General features: G+C 36.2%; 1 protein-coding gene across 1 annotated transcript in view; it reads right to left on the minus strand.

Moving 5' to 3' along the window:
• PLA2G4A (phospholipase A2 group IVA) overlaps positions 1-19050 on the minus strand; it is a 172849-nt gene that overhangs the window by 47779 nt on the left and 106020 nt on the right. Inside the window, exons 8-10 of the mRNA XM_086343323.1 lie at positions 16254-16390; positions 7384-7606; positions 6361-6475 (exon numbers count right to left, since the gene is read on the minus strand). Of these exons, the coding sequence (XP_086199449.1) occupies positions 6361-6475; positions 7384-7606; positions 16254-16390 (475 nt within the window). The remainder of the gene's footprint in view (positions 1-6360; positions 6476-7383; positions 7607-16253; positions 16391-19050) is intronic.

The following is a 19050-nucleotide window of genomic DNA, read 5'->3' on the forward strand; positions in this document are numbered from 1 at the left end:
TTTCTAAAATTTTTGCATCTTTAACCCCTTATCCAACAATCTGAAATCCAAATAACTCCAAAATTCACATTGGATTTAGCTATTGGATTTTGCAATTCCTTTGCTATTCATTCGATGGTAAAATTTGCCCTGAACTCATTTAGTAGAAAACCAGTCTTAATCTTTATATGAGGCTTAATCTTTACATATCCCACTCAATGTGAATATCAATACATCCCACTGGAGAAATCACTATTTGATTATAAGACCCCAGTCAGACATTGTGGAATATATATTATAAGCACATATAATATGTAGTGTAAGTATATTTTATAACTTCAAAATCTAAAGTATTCTGAATTTTAAAACATCTGTCCTCAAAGTTGTGGGGAAAAAATCATGGATATGTAGGTTTTTATTATTTACTCAATAATATAGAATGTTCTACTTTTGTAAAACAAGTTATAAACCACAATTGTCATGAGAACACAATGCAATTCAATTCACATCAAAGCCAAATGGCACATATACCCTTCATGACAAAGTGGTATGTTTTATAATGATTTACATAGAGTTAGTGAGACATGACTAGCAATGAATCAGAGACCATTAGGAAACTTTATGTATCACCACAAGTAAATTCTTATCTGTGAGTTTCACACCCTTATCCACAGTACTGAAACAAAGATTTCCTGGTTCCTACTTCTCCAGCAATCTCGTCTTGTTTAATGCTGTGGTTTTGGGCACACAGTAAAGAGAGACATTTTTGAGAGGCAGATTTGCTCTCTGATCCTTACTGAAGAAGTCACCATGGTATTTTGACTACTATTTCTCTGCTGCTGATCTAGTACATTTCAAACTTGAACTTCTCTCATGAACCTCCATCTGTTCGTCTCCAGCTCCCTGCTCTGCATTTATACTTGAGGATGCTGTCATCACATCCCACTACACTTGCCTGGAAAGGAATTCATCACCTTTCTTCCTGGTCTAGCTCACCTGTTTGTATAAACCATGCTATCACAGCCCAGAAAAAAACTCTTAACTGAAATCACTCCTATACCCACTCACATCAAATCCATCCATCCATCACACATCACACTGGTAATATTTAAGCTTTTCACATGCATCTTCTCCTCTGTTTCCTTATCAGTATCTCCCTAGTTCTAAGCCCTTATTTACAAAAACATAGTAATACCACGGCTTTTAGTTTCTTTCTGTGCCAAGCTACCCATATGAACTATTAAAATACCTTTTTTTTTTTTTTTTCAAAAACACAACTTAAATAGCTTCCTACCAAAAATCATTAAATGTTTCCCCTTATCATAATTGAATAGAAACATTTCTATCTGGAAGTCAAATCTTTCTATATAGCTTGACACTAATGGTTTTTCCAAATATACCATCTACTCTTCACTAGTTCATACATTAACCAAATCTAGTGTCTTTTTACTGCTCGCTGAAACATACCTTTGGCTTCCCTTCTGAGCATTTTCTTATACTGTTTTACACAAAGATGATGTTTCACCCCCAATTGGTAGATCTTTCCAAGTTCAACTTGAACCTGAGTTCTACCACCTTTATGAAGTCTTTCTTACAACTACACTAAATCTCTAATATCTTACATTTTATGTCAGGTCTATATACTCTAACAGACAACAGCATTTTATGTGTATTTTTCTTGCCAATAGGAATGGAATTTTCTTGAGGAAGAGTACTATGTTTTTCTTCTGTAATGTCTGTTAAGGGACTTAACATGATGTGAAGTTGTAAATTATGCTCAGTAATTGAAATTCACTGACAACGCAAATTAAAGTTTGAAATCCTATCAGAAATGTAGTGAAGTAGAGGAGTCAAAAATATGTAACCAATTAAACAACTAACGTTTATTTGTTTAAAGTCTTCAAAAGGTTAAAGTGTTTAAAACTTTTCTAAGAGAGAAGAAAAACATTCTCTAGTATTATTGAAATAAAGTTGATAAAACTTCTGTAAGCTAAGATAACAGGGATCTTTGACTTTTTATAATATAATTCAAATAATATTTTAACTTTTTTCCTGAATAGCCGATCCATTTTAATCCAAGCAAATTTTAATGGCATAAAGTATAGACATGTCTCTCTCTTTTTTTTTTCCCACAACTCAAGCTCTTTGAACATTCATAACATGCCCCTTTGAATGTCTTATCTGCGTACAAAATCCACATAACTAATGCTTCATGGTTTTGTCCAACTCTGTTGGAAGAAACCACTTGAACCTCCTTATCATAGAAGCTTAACAATGAAGGTTAATGGGGCTTCTCTTATCTCGGTAACGATATCTCAGTTAGGCAGCTGGCCCAAATCAGGCACATTCATGTTGAAAGACTACTAATTGAACATAAAGTAGCCTTTTCTTACTCTAGATGAATCAAAAATATGCAGATGACAGCACCCTTATGGCAGAAAGTGAAGAAGAACTGAAAAGCCTCTTGATGAAAGTGAAAGAGGAGAGTGAAAAAGTTGGCTTCAAGCTCAACATTCAGAAAACGAAGATCATGGTATCTGGTCCCCACTTCGTGGGAAATAGATGAAAACAATGTCAGACTTTATCTTTTGGGGCTCCAAAATCACTGCAGATGGTGACTGCAGCCATGAAATTAAAAGACGCTTACTCCTTGGAAGGAAAGTTATGACCAACCTAGATAGCATATTCAAAAGCAGAGACATTACTTTGCCAACAAAGGTCCATTTAGTCAAGGCTATGGTTTTTCCAGTGGTCATGTATGGATGTGAGAGTTGGACTGTGAAGAAAGCTGAGCGCCGAAGAATTGATGCTTTTGAACTGTGGTGTTGGAGAAGACTCTTGAGAGTCCCTTGGACTGCAAGGAGATCCAACCAGTCCATTCTAAAGGAGATCAGCCCTGGGTGTTCTTTGGAAGGAATGATGCTAAAGCTGAAACTCCAGTACTTTGGCCACCTCATGCGAAGAGTTGACTCATTGGAAAAGACTCTGATGCTGGGAGGGATTGGGGGCAGGAGGAGAAGGGGACAACAGAGGATGAGATGGCTGGATGGCATCACTGACTCGATAGACAAGAGTTTGAGTGGACTCTGGGAGTTGATGATCGGCAAGGAGGCCTGGCATGCTGCGATTCATTGGGTCGCAAAGAGTCGGACACAACTGAGTGACTGAACTGAACTGAAAATATTATTCATTCTTTAATTATTTTACCGAGATTTTCTCTTGAGAACAGCCACTGACTGGAAGTATAGAATAAAAAGAGTCAACTGTGAAAATGCCCTAAGAATCATAACAGTAATAGCAAAACTATTATACTTTAATATGTTTTTTTACACATTCAGTATTATCCATATCTCATTCAATTGTCTTAGTAGCTCTGTAAGATAAACTGATTTATTAATATCCTTTTTAATAATGAAAATAAGAATCAGAGAGAATAATAGACCCACTTAAGGTGTATATTTACTAAACAATTTTCAAGCATTCCAAGACTTCAAAAGGCACCAGCTAAAGGAAAACAAACAAACAAAACAACAACAACAACAAAAACAATTTATCATGCCCTTTTCTTTTCATATATGATAGAACGTGAATCAAGAGAAGTTCTAGATACACAAGCTGGATTTAGAAACAGCAAAGGAACCGGAGGTCAAATTTCCAACATCTGTTGGATCATAGAAAAAACAAGAGAATTATAGAAAAACACAAACTTCTGCTTCGTTGACTAAACTAAAGCCTTTGATTGTGTGGATCACAAAAACCATGGAAAGTTCTTAAAGATACCAGACCACTTTACCTGCCTCCTGAGAAACTTGTATGCAGGTCAAGAAGCAACAGTTAGAACCAGACAGAGAACAACAGACTGGTTCCAAATTGGGAAAGGGGTACATCAAGGCTGTATATTGTCACCCTGCTTATTTAACTTCTATGCAGAGTACATCATGGAAAATGATGGGCTGGATGAAGCACAAGCTGGAATCAAGATTGCCAGGAGAAGTATCAATAAACTCAAAATGCAGATGACATCACTCTAATGGCAGAAAGCAAAGAGGAACTGAAGAACCTCTTGATGAAGAGGAAAGAGAGAGTAAAAAAACTGGCTTAAACTCAATATTCAAAAAACTAAAATCATGGCATCTGGCCCCATCACTTCATGGCAAATAGATGGTGAAACAATGAAGACAATGACAGACTTTATTTTCTCAGGCTCCAAAATCACTGCAGATGGTGACTGCAGCCATGAAATTAAAAGATGCTTGCTCCTTGGAAGAAAAACTATGACAAACCTAGATAGCATATTAAAAAGCAGAGACATTACTTTGCCAACAAAGGTCCATCTTAGTCAAGGCTATGGTTTTTCCAGTAGTCACGTATGGATGTGAGAGTTGAACCATACAGAAGGCTGAGTGCTGAAGAACTGATGCTTTTGAACTGTGGTGTTGGAGAAGACTCTTAAGAGTCCCTTGGACTGCAAGGAGATCCAACCAGTCCATCCTAATGGAAATCAACCCTGAATATTATTCATTGGAAGCACTGATGCTGAAGCTGAAGCTCCAATACTTGGGCCACCTGATATGAAGAGCCAACTCACTGAAAAAGACCCTGATACTGGGAAAGATTGAAGGCAGGAGGAGAAGGGGACAAAAGAGGACGAGATGGTTGGATGGCATCACTGACTCAATGGACATGAGTTTGAGAAAGTTCCAGGAGACAGTGAAGGACAGGGAATACTGGCATGCTGCAGTCCATGGGGTTGTAAAAAGTTGGATGACTGTACAACTGACAACAACAATGGTCTCTTTCACAAAATGTGGTTCCTTATTACTGCTGAGTATGCCATGATTATCTTAGAATCCTAGGATATCCTAGAATAAAATTGAATGTCTTAATCTCCATCTGACAACTAAAATTTGCTTTCATATACAAATTCCATTCATCTTTAAAATCCAGACCTCTAACTTTTTTTCATACAGTTCTCACAGAAGATTCCAAATTGTTAAGATTTACTGAAACTTCATTCGGGCTTACAATTAAGTTCTTCATGTACTTTATCTCATTTATTTAGCAAAAACTATGAGAATGTCATCTTCACTTTAACAGATGAGGAAACAGGCTAAAAAAATATCATAATTTGGCCAAGGAAACAGTGCATAGTAGCATTCCGCTCTTCTTTTGCCTTAACTTCTCTAATAACTGTTGTAAATTTCTCAAACAGATTACTAGGTCTTACAGGAAAAGGAGAACGTACTGTGGAGGGGAAGAGAGTTCATACTTCATGCCCTGAGCACTACATTCTACATCATCAGCAATCAGAGAAATCAATATTTTCATAAAAGGAACAAAGTATTTTAAGACTACTTACTTTGTATGTGGCAATCATTGAATCTTTCTGAAATTTTGTTTTTTCTTCTTTGAAGCAATGCTAAATATATCTCCCTCCCTCTCTAGGTTATAGTTAATATTGAATAAGATAATAAATATGATAAGTGCTTTCTGAACAATATGCATGAGAAATATTTTAGTCAAGACAATTGATAAACACTTGTTGAATGAGTGATTTCCAGGTGTACTGCTTTTATAAACTATTCCAAATCTTGCTTGAGGGTAGTCAGTTGAAGAAAAAGTGAGACTTGGAAAAAATGCAAAAGAATTCTAGATATAAATCTAGAATTAAGTTCATGCCATTTACAATGATTTTTTTTTAAGCTCATGATGTCACTAATGTCACTGAGGTACTTTTCCTAAAAATATAATGAACCCTCCCAGCCACAGTCATAGATGCTACCACACTGCAACCAGGACTGACAGTGGCCTCCAGAAAGAAGCAGAGCATCATGTATTTTGACAGCACTCACCCAGAAGCAGAGCTACAGAAGAAATAAATGTTTATATCTGAGACTTAACAGAATGAGACACTTTATTCACCCTCTGTCACAAATATAGACTGGTACTTTTAAGGTGCTAAATTATAAAAATTAGAATAAAGTTTTAAATGATAAAATATGTCATGTAACCCAAATTAATGAACAGACAAGCAGCAAGCAACAAGATATGCATTGCTTAAAACAGGCAAGCTATTTTGTTAAAAATCCTTGACAAATGGATAATTAAGATTGAATATTGACTACATTCATGATTTACTTTTTTATATCTCCTTTCCCACTGATTTGAATGAACATATATTAGTAACTAGTTTCATAGGATAGCTCTACAACCAGAAAATTATCTAGTGTAAAATATTCTTAGATTTTCAAATGTTTTTATGTTACAGAAAGTATATTAAAATAAGCAACTAAAATTGTTTATGATCTTCCTCTAAAGAAAACCATTAAGAACCACAGTTCTGAGTTTCCAGGAAATGTTTTGCAAGAGGAAATTCCATACCTGCAAACATCAGCTCTGAGACATCGGGTTTGACATGGAGACAGGTGAAAAGCGGCAGAGGACACTGCCCAGTATTGACTTTTTCCTTCAAACTACTCAGGGTAGTGTTCATTCTCTGTCCACAGAAGAAAGGAAAGGTTTTACATATATAAACTGTTACAGATAAGAAAAAAAAAATCTATATCAAATAGTGCTTCCAACCAAGACCCTTAAAACTTTTATGATAAAAATTAGCCTTATTATTATCTAGAAATCTCTAATCCTGAAAAAAACAAAAGCTCACTGGAAGTAATTATCTTCATTCTAAAAAACAGCCATAACTCTGGGGACTATGTTGACATTTGAGCTGGAAAATGATTTGGCAGTGATAGAGCCCAGAAGGAAGTTAGTCCTCAGATTCTCTGGCACAGGCTCCACCCGCCTACTTTATCTTCTGATAAAATATCACCCTATGATCATGTGTCAAATGTGTTTCTTCCATGTGATTCATTCCTTTTGTTCTGGCTTTCTCCAGGCAACCTCCATTCTTCCTCTGCCACTTAAATATTACTTGTCTTCACCTCTTTATCTAAAAATATTGCTACTTGGGCAGATGAGCAGTTGAGGGTTAAAATATGTAGCTTTCTAAAGAAAAAGAATACAAAAGTATTTCCCTATACATCAAAACTGCCACATGGGGAGTTCCCTGGAAGTCCAGGGGTTAGGACTCCTCACTCAAACTGCTGAGAGTGTGGGTTCTGTCCCTGGTTGGGGAACGAAGATCCCAAAAGCCAAGCAGCACAGCCCACAACAACAACAACAACATATAACTGACACACACAGCTAGAATAAATTAGTAGGCACAATTGCAGCATGAAATGTAGATGAGTTACATCTGGCAGGGAGTATGTACTCAGTGCATGTTTACAGGGTAATGGGAATCAACTGACTTTTACAAAAATGCATCACATTTTGTTTTATTTTAAAACATGATATACATGGTCTTCTTGTATTAAAAGGATTGTAGACTGAGACAGAGCTTACATTGTGAATTAGTGTTTCTCCTATTAACATCCCGAAGATATCAGTAAAGGTGACAGGTTGTCCAGAACTTTTTTTCCTCCATAAAGACTCAACATATCTTTTAATTTTCTGTGGTGTGAGAAGTAAAAGAGGGTTGTGGCTGACATTTTTCATTAGCTCTTTGTTAATCTCCTCTGGGCCTTTCTCTGGAAAATCAGGGTGAGAATATAAGGTCGACATATACCTGTAAAGAAAATAAAAGATACTCAGTAAGGATAAAGGGCATCACATAGTAAGTAGTCTTCAAAGAAAGCAGGCATCTCTGCTATCAGAAAAAGAAAGAATACTGGAAGTAGTTGATCAACTGATCTTCTGATTGAAGCTGCTGCTGCTGCTAAGTCGCTTCAGTCGTGTCCGACTCTGTGCGACCCCAGAGACGGCAGCCCACCAGGCTCCCCTGTCCTTGGGATTCTCCAGGGAAGAACACTGGAGTGGGTTGCCATTTCCTTCTCCAATGCATGAAAGTGAAAAGTGAAAGTGAAGCCGCTCAGTCGTGTCAGAGTCTTAGTGACCCCATGGACTGCAGTCTACCAGGCTCCTCCGTCCATGGGATTTTCCAGGCAAGAGTAGCGGAGTGGGTTGCCATTGCCTTGTCCATCTGGTTGAAGATATTAACTCATTTAAGAAAAGACTGCATCAATCAGAAAATAGCTGGTCTACAATAGACGTAAAGGGGAAGTCTCAGAGGAAACACTGGACTTCCCTTGCATAGTCCAGAGGAGAGAATGCCAACTGGGCCAACTCTCCACTCTCTATTCTCCAGGAATGGGCATCCTTATCTGACCATCAGACACTGATGACACAACACATTGAGAGCCTTGTGAATAAATGGGACTTTTCTGGATATAATGGGCTTTCCTGGTGGCTCAGACAGTAAAGAACCCGCCTGTAGTGCAGGAAATCTGGCTTTGATCCCTGGGTCAGGAAGATGCTTTGGAGAAGGAAATGGCAGCCCACTCATTCTTGCCTGGAGAATTCCATGGACAGAGGAGCCTGGTGGGCTATAGTCTATGGGTTCCCAAAGAGTTGTCACAACTGAGAGATTAACACTTCACTTTTTTTTTCCAGTATATAATACTAGTCAAACAATCTGATAATTTCACTTTTCATGGTGATTATCTATAGGTAGAGAATGTGCTATCCAGACTATTGTGAATGCCTAATTCTCCTGATACATGTGGTTTTTGTTTTAATTGTCCATTGGCCAACAAGACAAAAATCCCAAGTCTTGCCAACTGTAAGTCTCGGAATTTTTGAGCATACAAATCTAATGGTGAAATCCTAGAGAGAATAGCGCTGTCAGGTAAATGCTTTCTTATGAAGATTCTGGCACCAGCCATTTGGCCACTTAAGGTGATGCTGGAAATCAACATGTAGCTTAGTATTTGATAACTGAGACAATAAATGAAGTTACAGTTTTCCTGGAAACCAGTATCTTTACTACTGTAGCTCTCATACTAAATATTAATTATTAGTTTTCTTAACTGTCTCCCTTAATTAGTTGTGATCACCATCAGGGAAAGCTTTACTCATTTATATCTGTTTTTATCTCAATGATTAGCCAATGCCTAGTATATGACAAGCATGCTTGTTTTGAACTGTTGAACTGAGAGCACAAAATAATGAAATATTCCACCACTTCATCTAACCAAAGAGAATATAGTGAATATATATAAATCTCCTGTTTCCTTATATTCAAGTCAAATTGCCACCACAATGATTTATTTTCCCTTCATACAGAGGAGAAAACTAACTCTGGTATGTTCTAGGCCTGAGCAGGCTAATTGCTCATCAGACTTGTGATAGCTTTCAATTCTTCTATTTTAAAGATAAGCAGAGGATTGATAAATTTAATGTTCACAGTTCCCCAGTTAGTAACAGAAGAACTCAAATTTAAATTTTTCCTCTCCCCTGATAGGTTTTATTTCTTAAAAAGTCTTTAAAATGATTTCAGGTCTTAGAGACCAAATGATTCCCACTACATATTGAATTGGAATTTTTTGCTGGATTCAGAGTTATTTAGAAACAAACTGAGATTAACCATAATTTAACAAATGGAGAGTGATTATAGACTGAAAATGGAACATATGCTCTGCAAAAAATTAAAAATTCTTAAAATAGCTTTATTACACAAACATTTCTTAACATTAATGTTAAGGATTCTTAACATTTCTCATAACATGCAATAGTATCACTGACTCAATGGACATGAATCCGAGCAAAATCCAGGAGATAGTGAAGGGCATGGGAGCCTGGCATGCTGCAGTCCATGGGGTCACAAAGAGTCAGACACAACTTAGAGACTGAACACAACAACAAAGATTAAGTCAAACAGGCTTACTGTGAACTCAAGCCTGGTATAATTAACAAATATCTACTAAAAATATAGCTGACGTTGCTAGAAAGATGGAGAGTCCATTCATTTCTATAGCTACTCCAAGGTCTACTACATGATTCATCTATATAAACTAAGATCCAATTCTGGACCTCATCATACTTTTCAATAAATTCACATATTGGTGTAATGATATTGGTTTATATTTAAAGATACAATAAAAATGGAAAAACAAAAATTATCTTTGAGTCTCTAAGTGATCAGTTCTGGAACTATTCAGAATGTGTTTCATCCTTTATGATAACATTGAGAAATTTTTTATTGGTCTCACTTATTATTAAGAATAAGTTCTACATCCATGGACCACTGGCTTGCCCTTAACTTATAAAAAATGTATATTATGTAACTATGCATTGTTTGGATTTAGCCTTGAATTCTAGAAAACTTAAACCTAAGCCTATATCTCATGCCTCCCAAAGCTACAGGTTATAGCATGAATTTTTAATTTAATTTATAGTTCTATACATATATACATACAACACACACATACTGATACTTTTTTCCCACTTCTATCTTTATGGTATGAAATCCAGTTTTACTTTACTTGTAAACTACATTAAATCATTTCCTTAATGAAGCAGGATTAAAAACAAGGAAAAGGAAAAGAATCTACATAATGTCAGTAGAAATCAACTCAGTCACAGAATAATTTTTTTAAAGGTAGGTGAAAAGGAAACAATATGATAATTCTGCTATTGGAAGTTGTTTTTAACAGTTCAGCAGAAAGATGTAATTACTCAAATCTCATTTACATTACTTAAGACTTCTCTATATTTAGTTGATCTTTTAGTGAATTAATGCATGATTTTAACAAGCGCCTCATAAATTTCCTCCAGAAAAACCTGGAGCCTCCTCTTTTTTTGTTCCTTCCTCCCAATGTTAGCCACTGGATCTAGATTGAAAATCCTTCCTCTTAGGTTAAGGGATTGCTCAAAATCTAGGACTTTGTGCCACAATTTCAGACATAGGTCTTTATAAGAGGTCAAACGTATATGGACGTCAGCTCAATTCTCTGTTTTTGCTCCGTGTAGAATGGCTGCAGTCCATTTTCTGCTATCTAAAGGTTGAAGTTAGCTCATTCACATAGGGAGTCTCTTTCCCCTTTCTTTATTCCTCTCTCATGAGAAGGTTGGCTCAAGTATACAAGTCCCATAGAGAGACAGAAAGACCTAGAACACCTCAACCATTTGCACTGGAGCTGATGTTCTCTGCTTGTTCAGTATTTATAAGCCAATTTCCCTTAGAATTAACAACTGTGAATTGGATAGTGAATTGGAACTGTGAATCACTGTGGTGACATCTATGACTTGAATTTTTGCTTTGGTGATGGCTAAAAATGGAATAGAGGTCAATGGTCAATTTTCCTAAAATAACTTTTTTTTTTAACTTTTGTATTCATTTTTATGTTTTTCAACATATTTATATGATGGGACACCTCATTCTCTCCATATGAATGCCTTTTAGACTAAATACAAATTAAAAAAACAAACTTAAAATTATTCCAGAGAGCAAGGAATTCTCAGCTCAATTCCTGATGCCAAATCAGAGTCAATGTTTTAAAATATTAGTGCCTGGTGCCTCAGGATCTTTCTAATCATAATCTTCAGGGATAAAGATTTAGAATTTCTATGCTTAAAAAAGTTCCAGAAGTAATTCTCATATGTAACTAATGCTGCTCATGTTTTGACAAGGCCCTCGACACTGTGAAGCAAATATCCTGAAACCCTAAAGAAAGTCTTAGATTAATTTTCCCCCAAAATGCAATTACTTATGCAAATCTTCATTTAGTCATTAAATATGGGACGAGTGGGAGAGGTTCATTGGCATACAAAATAAGCATATTCCCCATCTCAAACAACATATTTTTTCTAACATAATTTTAATCTTTTAGTCTACCATTTCTTATGGGTCAACTTCTATTAAAATTGGCTCATTTTTCAATGTCCCACAAATTCTTCAGACTGTTAAACTGAAAGTTTTCATTCTTGAATTTCATTTTATAGCTTCAAATCAGGTCTTAATGGTCTATAGATACAGAACTGTTCTCATTTTTCCTTTCAATGATAATGACATACAAATACAGCAGTCAATATCCAATAGTCTAGCAATCCCACTACTGGGCATATACCCAGAGAAAATCATAACTCCAAAAGACATGGTTCACTGAAGCATTATTCACAACAGCCAGGAGTGAGTGAGTGAGTGAAGTCGCTCAGTCGTGTCCGACTCTTTGCAACCCTGTGGACTGTAGCCCACCAGGCTCCTCCATCCATGGGATTCTCCGGGCAAGAATAGTGGAGTGGGTTGCCATTTCCTTCTCCAGGGGATCTTCCCGACCCAGGGATCGAACCCTGGGTCGATCCCATTGCAAGGTCTCCTGCATTGCAGGCAGACGCTTAAACCTCTGAGCCACCAAGGAAGTCAACCTAAATGAGCCAGGACACGGAAGCAACCTAAATATTCATCAACAGAGGAATGAGTAAAGAAGATGAAGCATACATATACAATGGAATATTATTCAAACTATAAAAAGGAATGAAATTGGGTCGTTTGTAGAGACATGGATGGACCACCTGGAGACTGTCACAGAGTGAAGTAAGTCAAAAAGAGAAAAACAAGTATCGTATATTAATGCATATATGTGGAATCTAAAGAAATGGTATTGAAGATCTTATTTGTAGACCAGAAATAAAGATACAGACGTAGAGAGCAAACATACAGACACCAAGGGAGGGAAGGAAAGGTTGGGATAAATCGGGAGATTGGGATTGACATACACACATTATTGATAGCATGCATAAAATAGATAACCAATGAGAACCTACTGTGTAGCACAGGGAACTCTACTCAATACTCAGGGCTGACCTAAATAGGAAAGAAATCCAAAAATAAAAAGAGGGGATATATGTATACGAATTGGTGATTCACTTTTCTGTACAGCAAAACTAACACAACATTGTAAAGCAACTCTGCTCCAATAAAAATTAATTTATTAATAAAAAAAGGAGGAAAAAATCAACAGCCCTTTGATACTCCAGATGAACAGCTGTGCTGAGGGAGAGCGCTGTGTTCACTGAGCAACAGCACACTGGCTCACTGTCACCAGTTCACTCAGGCCAGTTCTCCTGGTTGGCTAATGCTTCTATTTAATGAATAACAACCATCATCCAAAAATCATTTCAGAAATAATTACTATAGAGGTAGCAGCAATTACAAGAGAAGCTTTTGTCTTACATAAAGTTCTCTTCAGAAAACATTACATATGTCTTACATAAAGTTCTCTTCATAAAGCTCTCTCACAGAAAACATTATGGGAGGTCCCAGCTTTCTCCAGGTATTCCTGTATTACCTAACTTGTGCCAGGGAATGGTCATGTATCAGCAGAATATAAAAACTTACACAAGACTATAATTTGTTTTTCCAAGTTTTTCCAAATCCTTTCGTTTGAACTGTCTACCTTCTTACCTATACTTTTCAAAAGAAAACTGTTAATATGAATCATCCTGACCACTTTTTCTTTTGTCTCAAGAAGTATGTCTTCTCCATGGTTGACAGCTGTTTATCTTGTCCCTATCCTGTCTCTGCCCAGATCTTTCTATCCATGATCCATCTGTTTCTTTATCTTTCATCTATCCCTCTACACTATTTCCTTTATCTCAGACTTCTACATAAACACTCTAGTCTCTTATTTTCTGAAAACAAAACAAAAACATTTCCTGGGTCCTATATTCCCCTTCTTGAAATAGTAAAAGGTTCCTATTAAGGTTCACATTCCCACCTTTTTTCCTTTCATATTCTATTCATTTCTTATTGGTAATTTCATGATCAAAGGTGCCCTTCATTTACCTTATCTACTTTAATTTTTGCTAAAACCATGAAAACTCTAAACCCAGTTCTAAGCGAAGCTTCTCACAGATTTTTGCTCTATTAAAATATACACTATTTGTGAAGCACGCCCCATCCTTGACTACTTTGCACTGTCTGTTATTGCTTGTTTTCTTCTTCTTCTTTTTTTGGCCCACTAACTTTTTGGATGTTTTGGAGATCTACAAATGGAATGACTGATGATAATAACTGAAGTGGCAGAAGGTTGTGAAATTACTAAGGGAAGATGCGTAAATATAATAGAACAAAAGGGAAGTCCTGGAGAAAAGCTAATTTAAAGGGGAAAGTAGTAGAAGCAGAAAAAACAACAGTGAAGAGAGAGAGCAATCAGAGAGGATGGCGGGGAGCAAGCTAGGTGGGATCTGAAGGAGGGACAACTCAGTGTGTGAAATGTCTCAACTCCCAACCTCAGCTTCCCAGACTCCCTGCAAAAGTCAAGGAAAATAACTTCAAAAGACCGTTATATTTGGAAATTATGTGGTCTCCAGGTAAAAAAGGATTGTAAGAATTTTAGGAGTGCACGCATGTGCATGCTCAGTTACTTTATTCATGTCTGACTCTTTGTGACCCTGTGGACTGCAACCCACCAGGCTCCTCTGGTCATGGGATTCTCCAGGCAAGAATACTGGAGTGGGTTGCCATGCCCTTCTCCGAGGAATCTTCCCAACCTAGGAACCCACATCTCCTGTGTCTCCTCCACTGCAGATAGATTCTTTACCTATTGAGCCATCTGGGAAGGCCTTAGGAGTACATGGCCTTTAAGGAAATAGAATAAATAAAAGAAAGCTAATCTGAGGAAATCAGACACTAATGGATAGAGCAGAAATGCTGTACATATAAAACAGTGACCTACAATATTTAAATGATTGGGTGGTAATATTTAAAATTCCCTTGATTATTCTTTATTCAGAACCCTGAAAGTATTTTAGATGTGTCCCTAAATGTATAACCAAAGCAATGACTGAAGCTCTAATTAAGCCCAAATATACACCATTACACCCTGCAAATACCACTGAAGGTCTGGTCTTTCTCTATTAGATGACTTTAAGAAGACATGTTTCTTGCAATGTATTAGTCAGTGCTGGACCAAAGGGATATAAAAAAAATAATGATTAGATAAATAAAATTATCTGAAGAGTAATAATAAAATGCTTGAGTAGGTGAAGTTAATCTAAGGGTCCAAGTTTTTCCATCATATTCATATTACTCATTAAACAGGCAGGTGCCTGCTCTTTCCTTCAAGGGAAGGAATAATGATGGGCTACACCCTTCTTTCAAAAGAGATAAATCATGTTGAGGGGACAGACAAAATAGATGGCAATCATGGTTTTAGGTTCCTGTTTTTCAGCTAAAGAATCTGGTTCAAAATATTTAAGAAACTATAGATTCTTTAAATGTGACTCTCTAGGTAGAATAGACAGATGTACAAGAGAAGGTTACGGTTGAGTTGAAAGAATCCAGAATAGGGGGTGGAAACCCTGAGCTTCTATGTTGGCTCTGCTATGATTTGGACAAATCACTTGACTTCTGAGTCATATTTTCTTTGCTTGAAAAGCGAAGAAGCTCATAGCCAACTCACGGGATGAGAAGATACAGAAATCTTAAAATACAGACATATATAATATATATTGTAATTATATAATATATACCTATATATATTATATAATATATAATAATATATAATATAATTATATAATATATACTTATATAATACTTATGTTATATAATTACATACAATATAATATTATAAAAGATAAGTTTTACCACAGGCTGAATGACTAAAAGGCCTTGTAAACCATTCTGTAATAGGTGATACTTTTATTTGAGACAGCTAAGCAAGACACTTGATTTTCAATGTGATTGTGTGAGGTAAGCACACCAAAAGGTACATAGTATCATCTTTGAAAATGTTTTACAAATATATTTTTGAAAAGGCAGACCTACAGTACACAAATATTTACAAATATTATACATACTGATGCCTTAACTCCATCCAAATTTAGTTGAACTTAGATATATTTAAAGGATTAATTTCATAATTAGTCAGATATAAATCACTGAAATTTATTGCATTTATTCATTCAAAAGTTGTTTTCCTTCTTCTGTATACTAATGTATCTTGCATTTCACTCTATTTGCCCTAAAGAAGAAAATGAATACCTAGTGAATCATGTAGACTTAGACATGATCACTGCGAGATTACAGATCAGTAAATTATAGGAAGATTAAATTAATTATGGGTGGAGTACATTATTCCACTTATGAGGTTTTCTATAGAATTATTTCAATTGATCTATTTTTTGTTTTAGGTTTAACTATTATTACATTTTAAGTCACAAATGGCTTTAAAGGGAGCCAACTTATGATGAGAGTCATCAATAGGTATGAATTTGTCTTAAAAATATTTTTAAGAAACAAATTTCTGCATCAAGCTGGAATATTTCAGTAATTTGAAGTTAATGTCAACTTTTAAAACACTCTTTTCTGGTTTCAGGTAGATAAATGCCAAGCATTTAGGATGATAAAACCAAGATGTAAAATGTATACTAACCATGTGGATCCAGAAAGACCAGCAATGTAGGTAGCACAGTCCAAAATCCCTGACTCATACAGTGCCTTCATCACACCAGAGAATCCTACCATGGCTCGAAATCCCCCACCTGAGCCCAGTATGGCCACCACAGGCACCTGGAATGATGAAACACAGGGTTATTTATCAAATAAAATCGTAAACTATGTCATGCTCATTTTCATTTGACATGTCCCACATTTGGTAATAAGGGATTTTAAGTTCACTCATATTTTGATATTATCTAACTGTTAAATATAAAATAATGTTTAAGAAAATCAAGAATTAATGTCTATTAGAAAGCAGACATTATTAAAATGGCCACCTAATCCTATTTGAAAACAATAATAACAACAACAGCAGTCCTTTATATTTGCTTGACTCTTTGCAGTTTGGGGCTTGCTTTGGGGTGTACTTTTTGTTTTAATTGATCCTTTCAAAATTGCTGTAAATGAGCAAAACAGTATTTGGTCATTTTGCAGATGGAAGTTCTGAAAGGATGCTATTACTTATATAAGATCCATTAGCTGGTAATCTATAGTTAAGTAAGCACCTTGCCTTCTTGGTCCAGAATTCTTAGCGATCCTTTATGCTGACCCACTTCAAAAAATATGCTATTATTTAAGCCATCAAAAAGAACGTAATCATCTTAAAGACATATACAATTTATTTCTTCATCTTTAATTCATTCATCAATCTGATTAAGTGGCCTTTGTGTTTCAGGCATCCCCACAGTGGATCTGGGGAATACGGTTAATTTAAGTGAGGCAGAAATAGTAATTACGACAAGAACAACAAAAAAAGGAATAGATGACATTCATTGAGCTCTTATTATCTGGTTGGAATTGTTCTCAACATTTTGTAGACATTGCCTTATTTAATCCTCACAAAATCCCTATGAGATTTCTATTTTACAAGTGAGGAAACCCACGCCTTGAAAACTTGTGTTAAGAGTCATGCAACCAATAAGTAGCAGAGTTGAGTCAAGAGTCATACACTCAGTGTGGCAGCATGCCTTAAAGTCAAGTGCTACAGGCTGGCAGCACATCAGGTCCAGAAGGTGTGGTCAGTTCCAATCAGAAGGACTGGAGTGGTGGAGAAAGCTTCACAGACAAAGAAACCTGAGCTTGATGCTAAAGATGCAAAATTATTCCATAGGGAGGGATAAAGACAAGAGAGAAGGCTGTTCTGGGGAATGGGAAGAGCATAGGCCAATGAAGAGTACTTGCAGCGAAACAGAGAGGCATAGACTGTCTGTAACATGACTGAAATACAAGAGCGTTTATTTGGAAAACTTGTGTAGAGTCATGCAACCAGTAAGTAGCATGGTTGAGTCAAGAGTCATACCCTCGGCTCTGATACCATGCCTTATCTCACGTGTGCATAGCTTTCAGGGGGCCCACAAAGTCAAAAGTCTTTTCACAATAATAAGAAGATCTTACTTTCCTTCTTTCAATCTCATTTTGTCATGAATGTAAAATGGAATTTTCCAGAGACTATACGATATTAGATATAGCAATAGTTTGAATTTAAAAACACATGTATACCTGTGGCGGATTCATTTTGATATTTGGCAAAACTAATACAATTATGTAAAGTTTAAAAATAAAATTAAATTAAAAAAAAAAAAGGTTATGCTTTGCTGAAGGCTCAGATGATGGTTTGCAATTACTTAGTAATAAAGTATTTTTAACCAAAAAAATAAAAAAAATAAAAACACATATGAGAATAACCTGCATTGAGTTTCAAGCACTTAAATCCTAAAGCTTGGGTGTTCACTCACCAGTGGGATAAATATAGATACTCGTGACACCATTTTTTGAGAACTAAAAGGACCAAAAGGTTATAGAATTCTTACATATAGAAAGGGAAGTCTATAGGGGTTAGGTCTTACTGGAGGTAGAACAGTGAGTGAATGGCAGGACAACCAGAACGGATTTCCTAATCCAGGGCTCTTCTGCACTACTTGGTGGCTATCAAATTTCAAGCCAATTGAAGCCCTCATTCATGAAAACACAGTGCAATGAAGCAATTGAAATGACTTTGAACCTGTGTATACTTAGATGAACAGAATGCTCTGAAACATAGTTTTTAAATTGTAAATAAAGTAAAATATATAAGTTCTGAAAAACTTACATGGAGAGGGATGAAAGCTAAGATAGGAAACTAAAGTGGGTTATAAAGTGGGTGAATGGAGTATAATACAGTATTAAGAGTAGTTGTAAGGATGCCAGTTAGAAATTAGGAGAAGGGATTTGAGTTAGGCCTTGAATGAAGGGCTGAGTTTATAGGTACTATAATAATAATGATAATAATAAAACGATTTACTGTTACTATGTGCCAAACACTAGATAACTTCCCTGGTGGCTCAGACAGTAAAGCGTCTACCCGCGATGTGGGAGACCTGGGTTTAATCCCTGGGTCAGGAAGATCCCCTGGAGAAGGAAATGGCAACCCACTCCAGTACTCTTGCCTGGAAAATCCCATGGATGGAGAAGCCTGGTAGGCTATAGTCCATGGGGTTGCAAAGAGTTGGACAAGACTGAGTGACTTCACTAGAATAGCCACAAATAAGAAAAGGTATGTGATTCTGAGATGAAAAGATCAGTCTTAGTAGTAGGACTATACTAGGGAGCTAGGAAAAAAAGATTATGAAAGACTTTAAAGGGAAAAAAATGTCAGCGTTGATATTTTAGAAGGAGGAAGACTATTTACATTCAAAAATTATGTGGGGGCTTTTAAGTCTGTTGATTTGGTTACTTGGCAACACTGTGTTATT

This window comes from Bos grunniens, chromosome 16 (assembly GCF_055505025.1).
Source record: "Bos grunniens cultivar Pamir isolate PY7600 chromosome 16, Bosgru_T2T1.0, whole genome shotgun sequence".
NCBI classification, from domain to species: domain Eukaryota; kingdom Metazoa; phylum Chordata; class Mammalia; order Artiodactyla; family Bovidae; genus Bos; species Bos grunniens.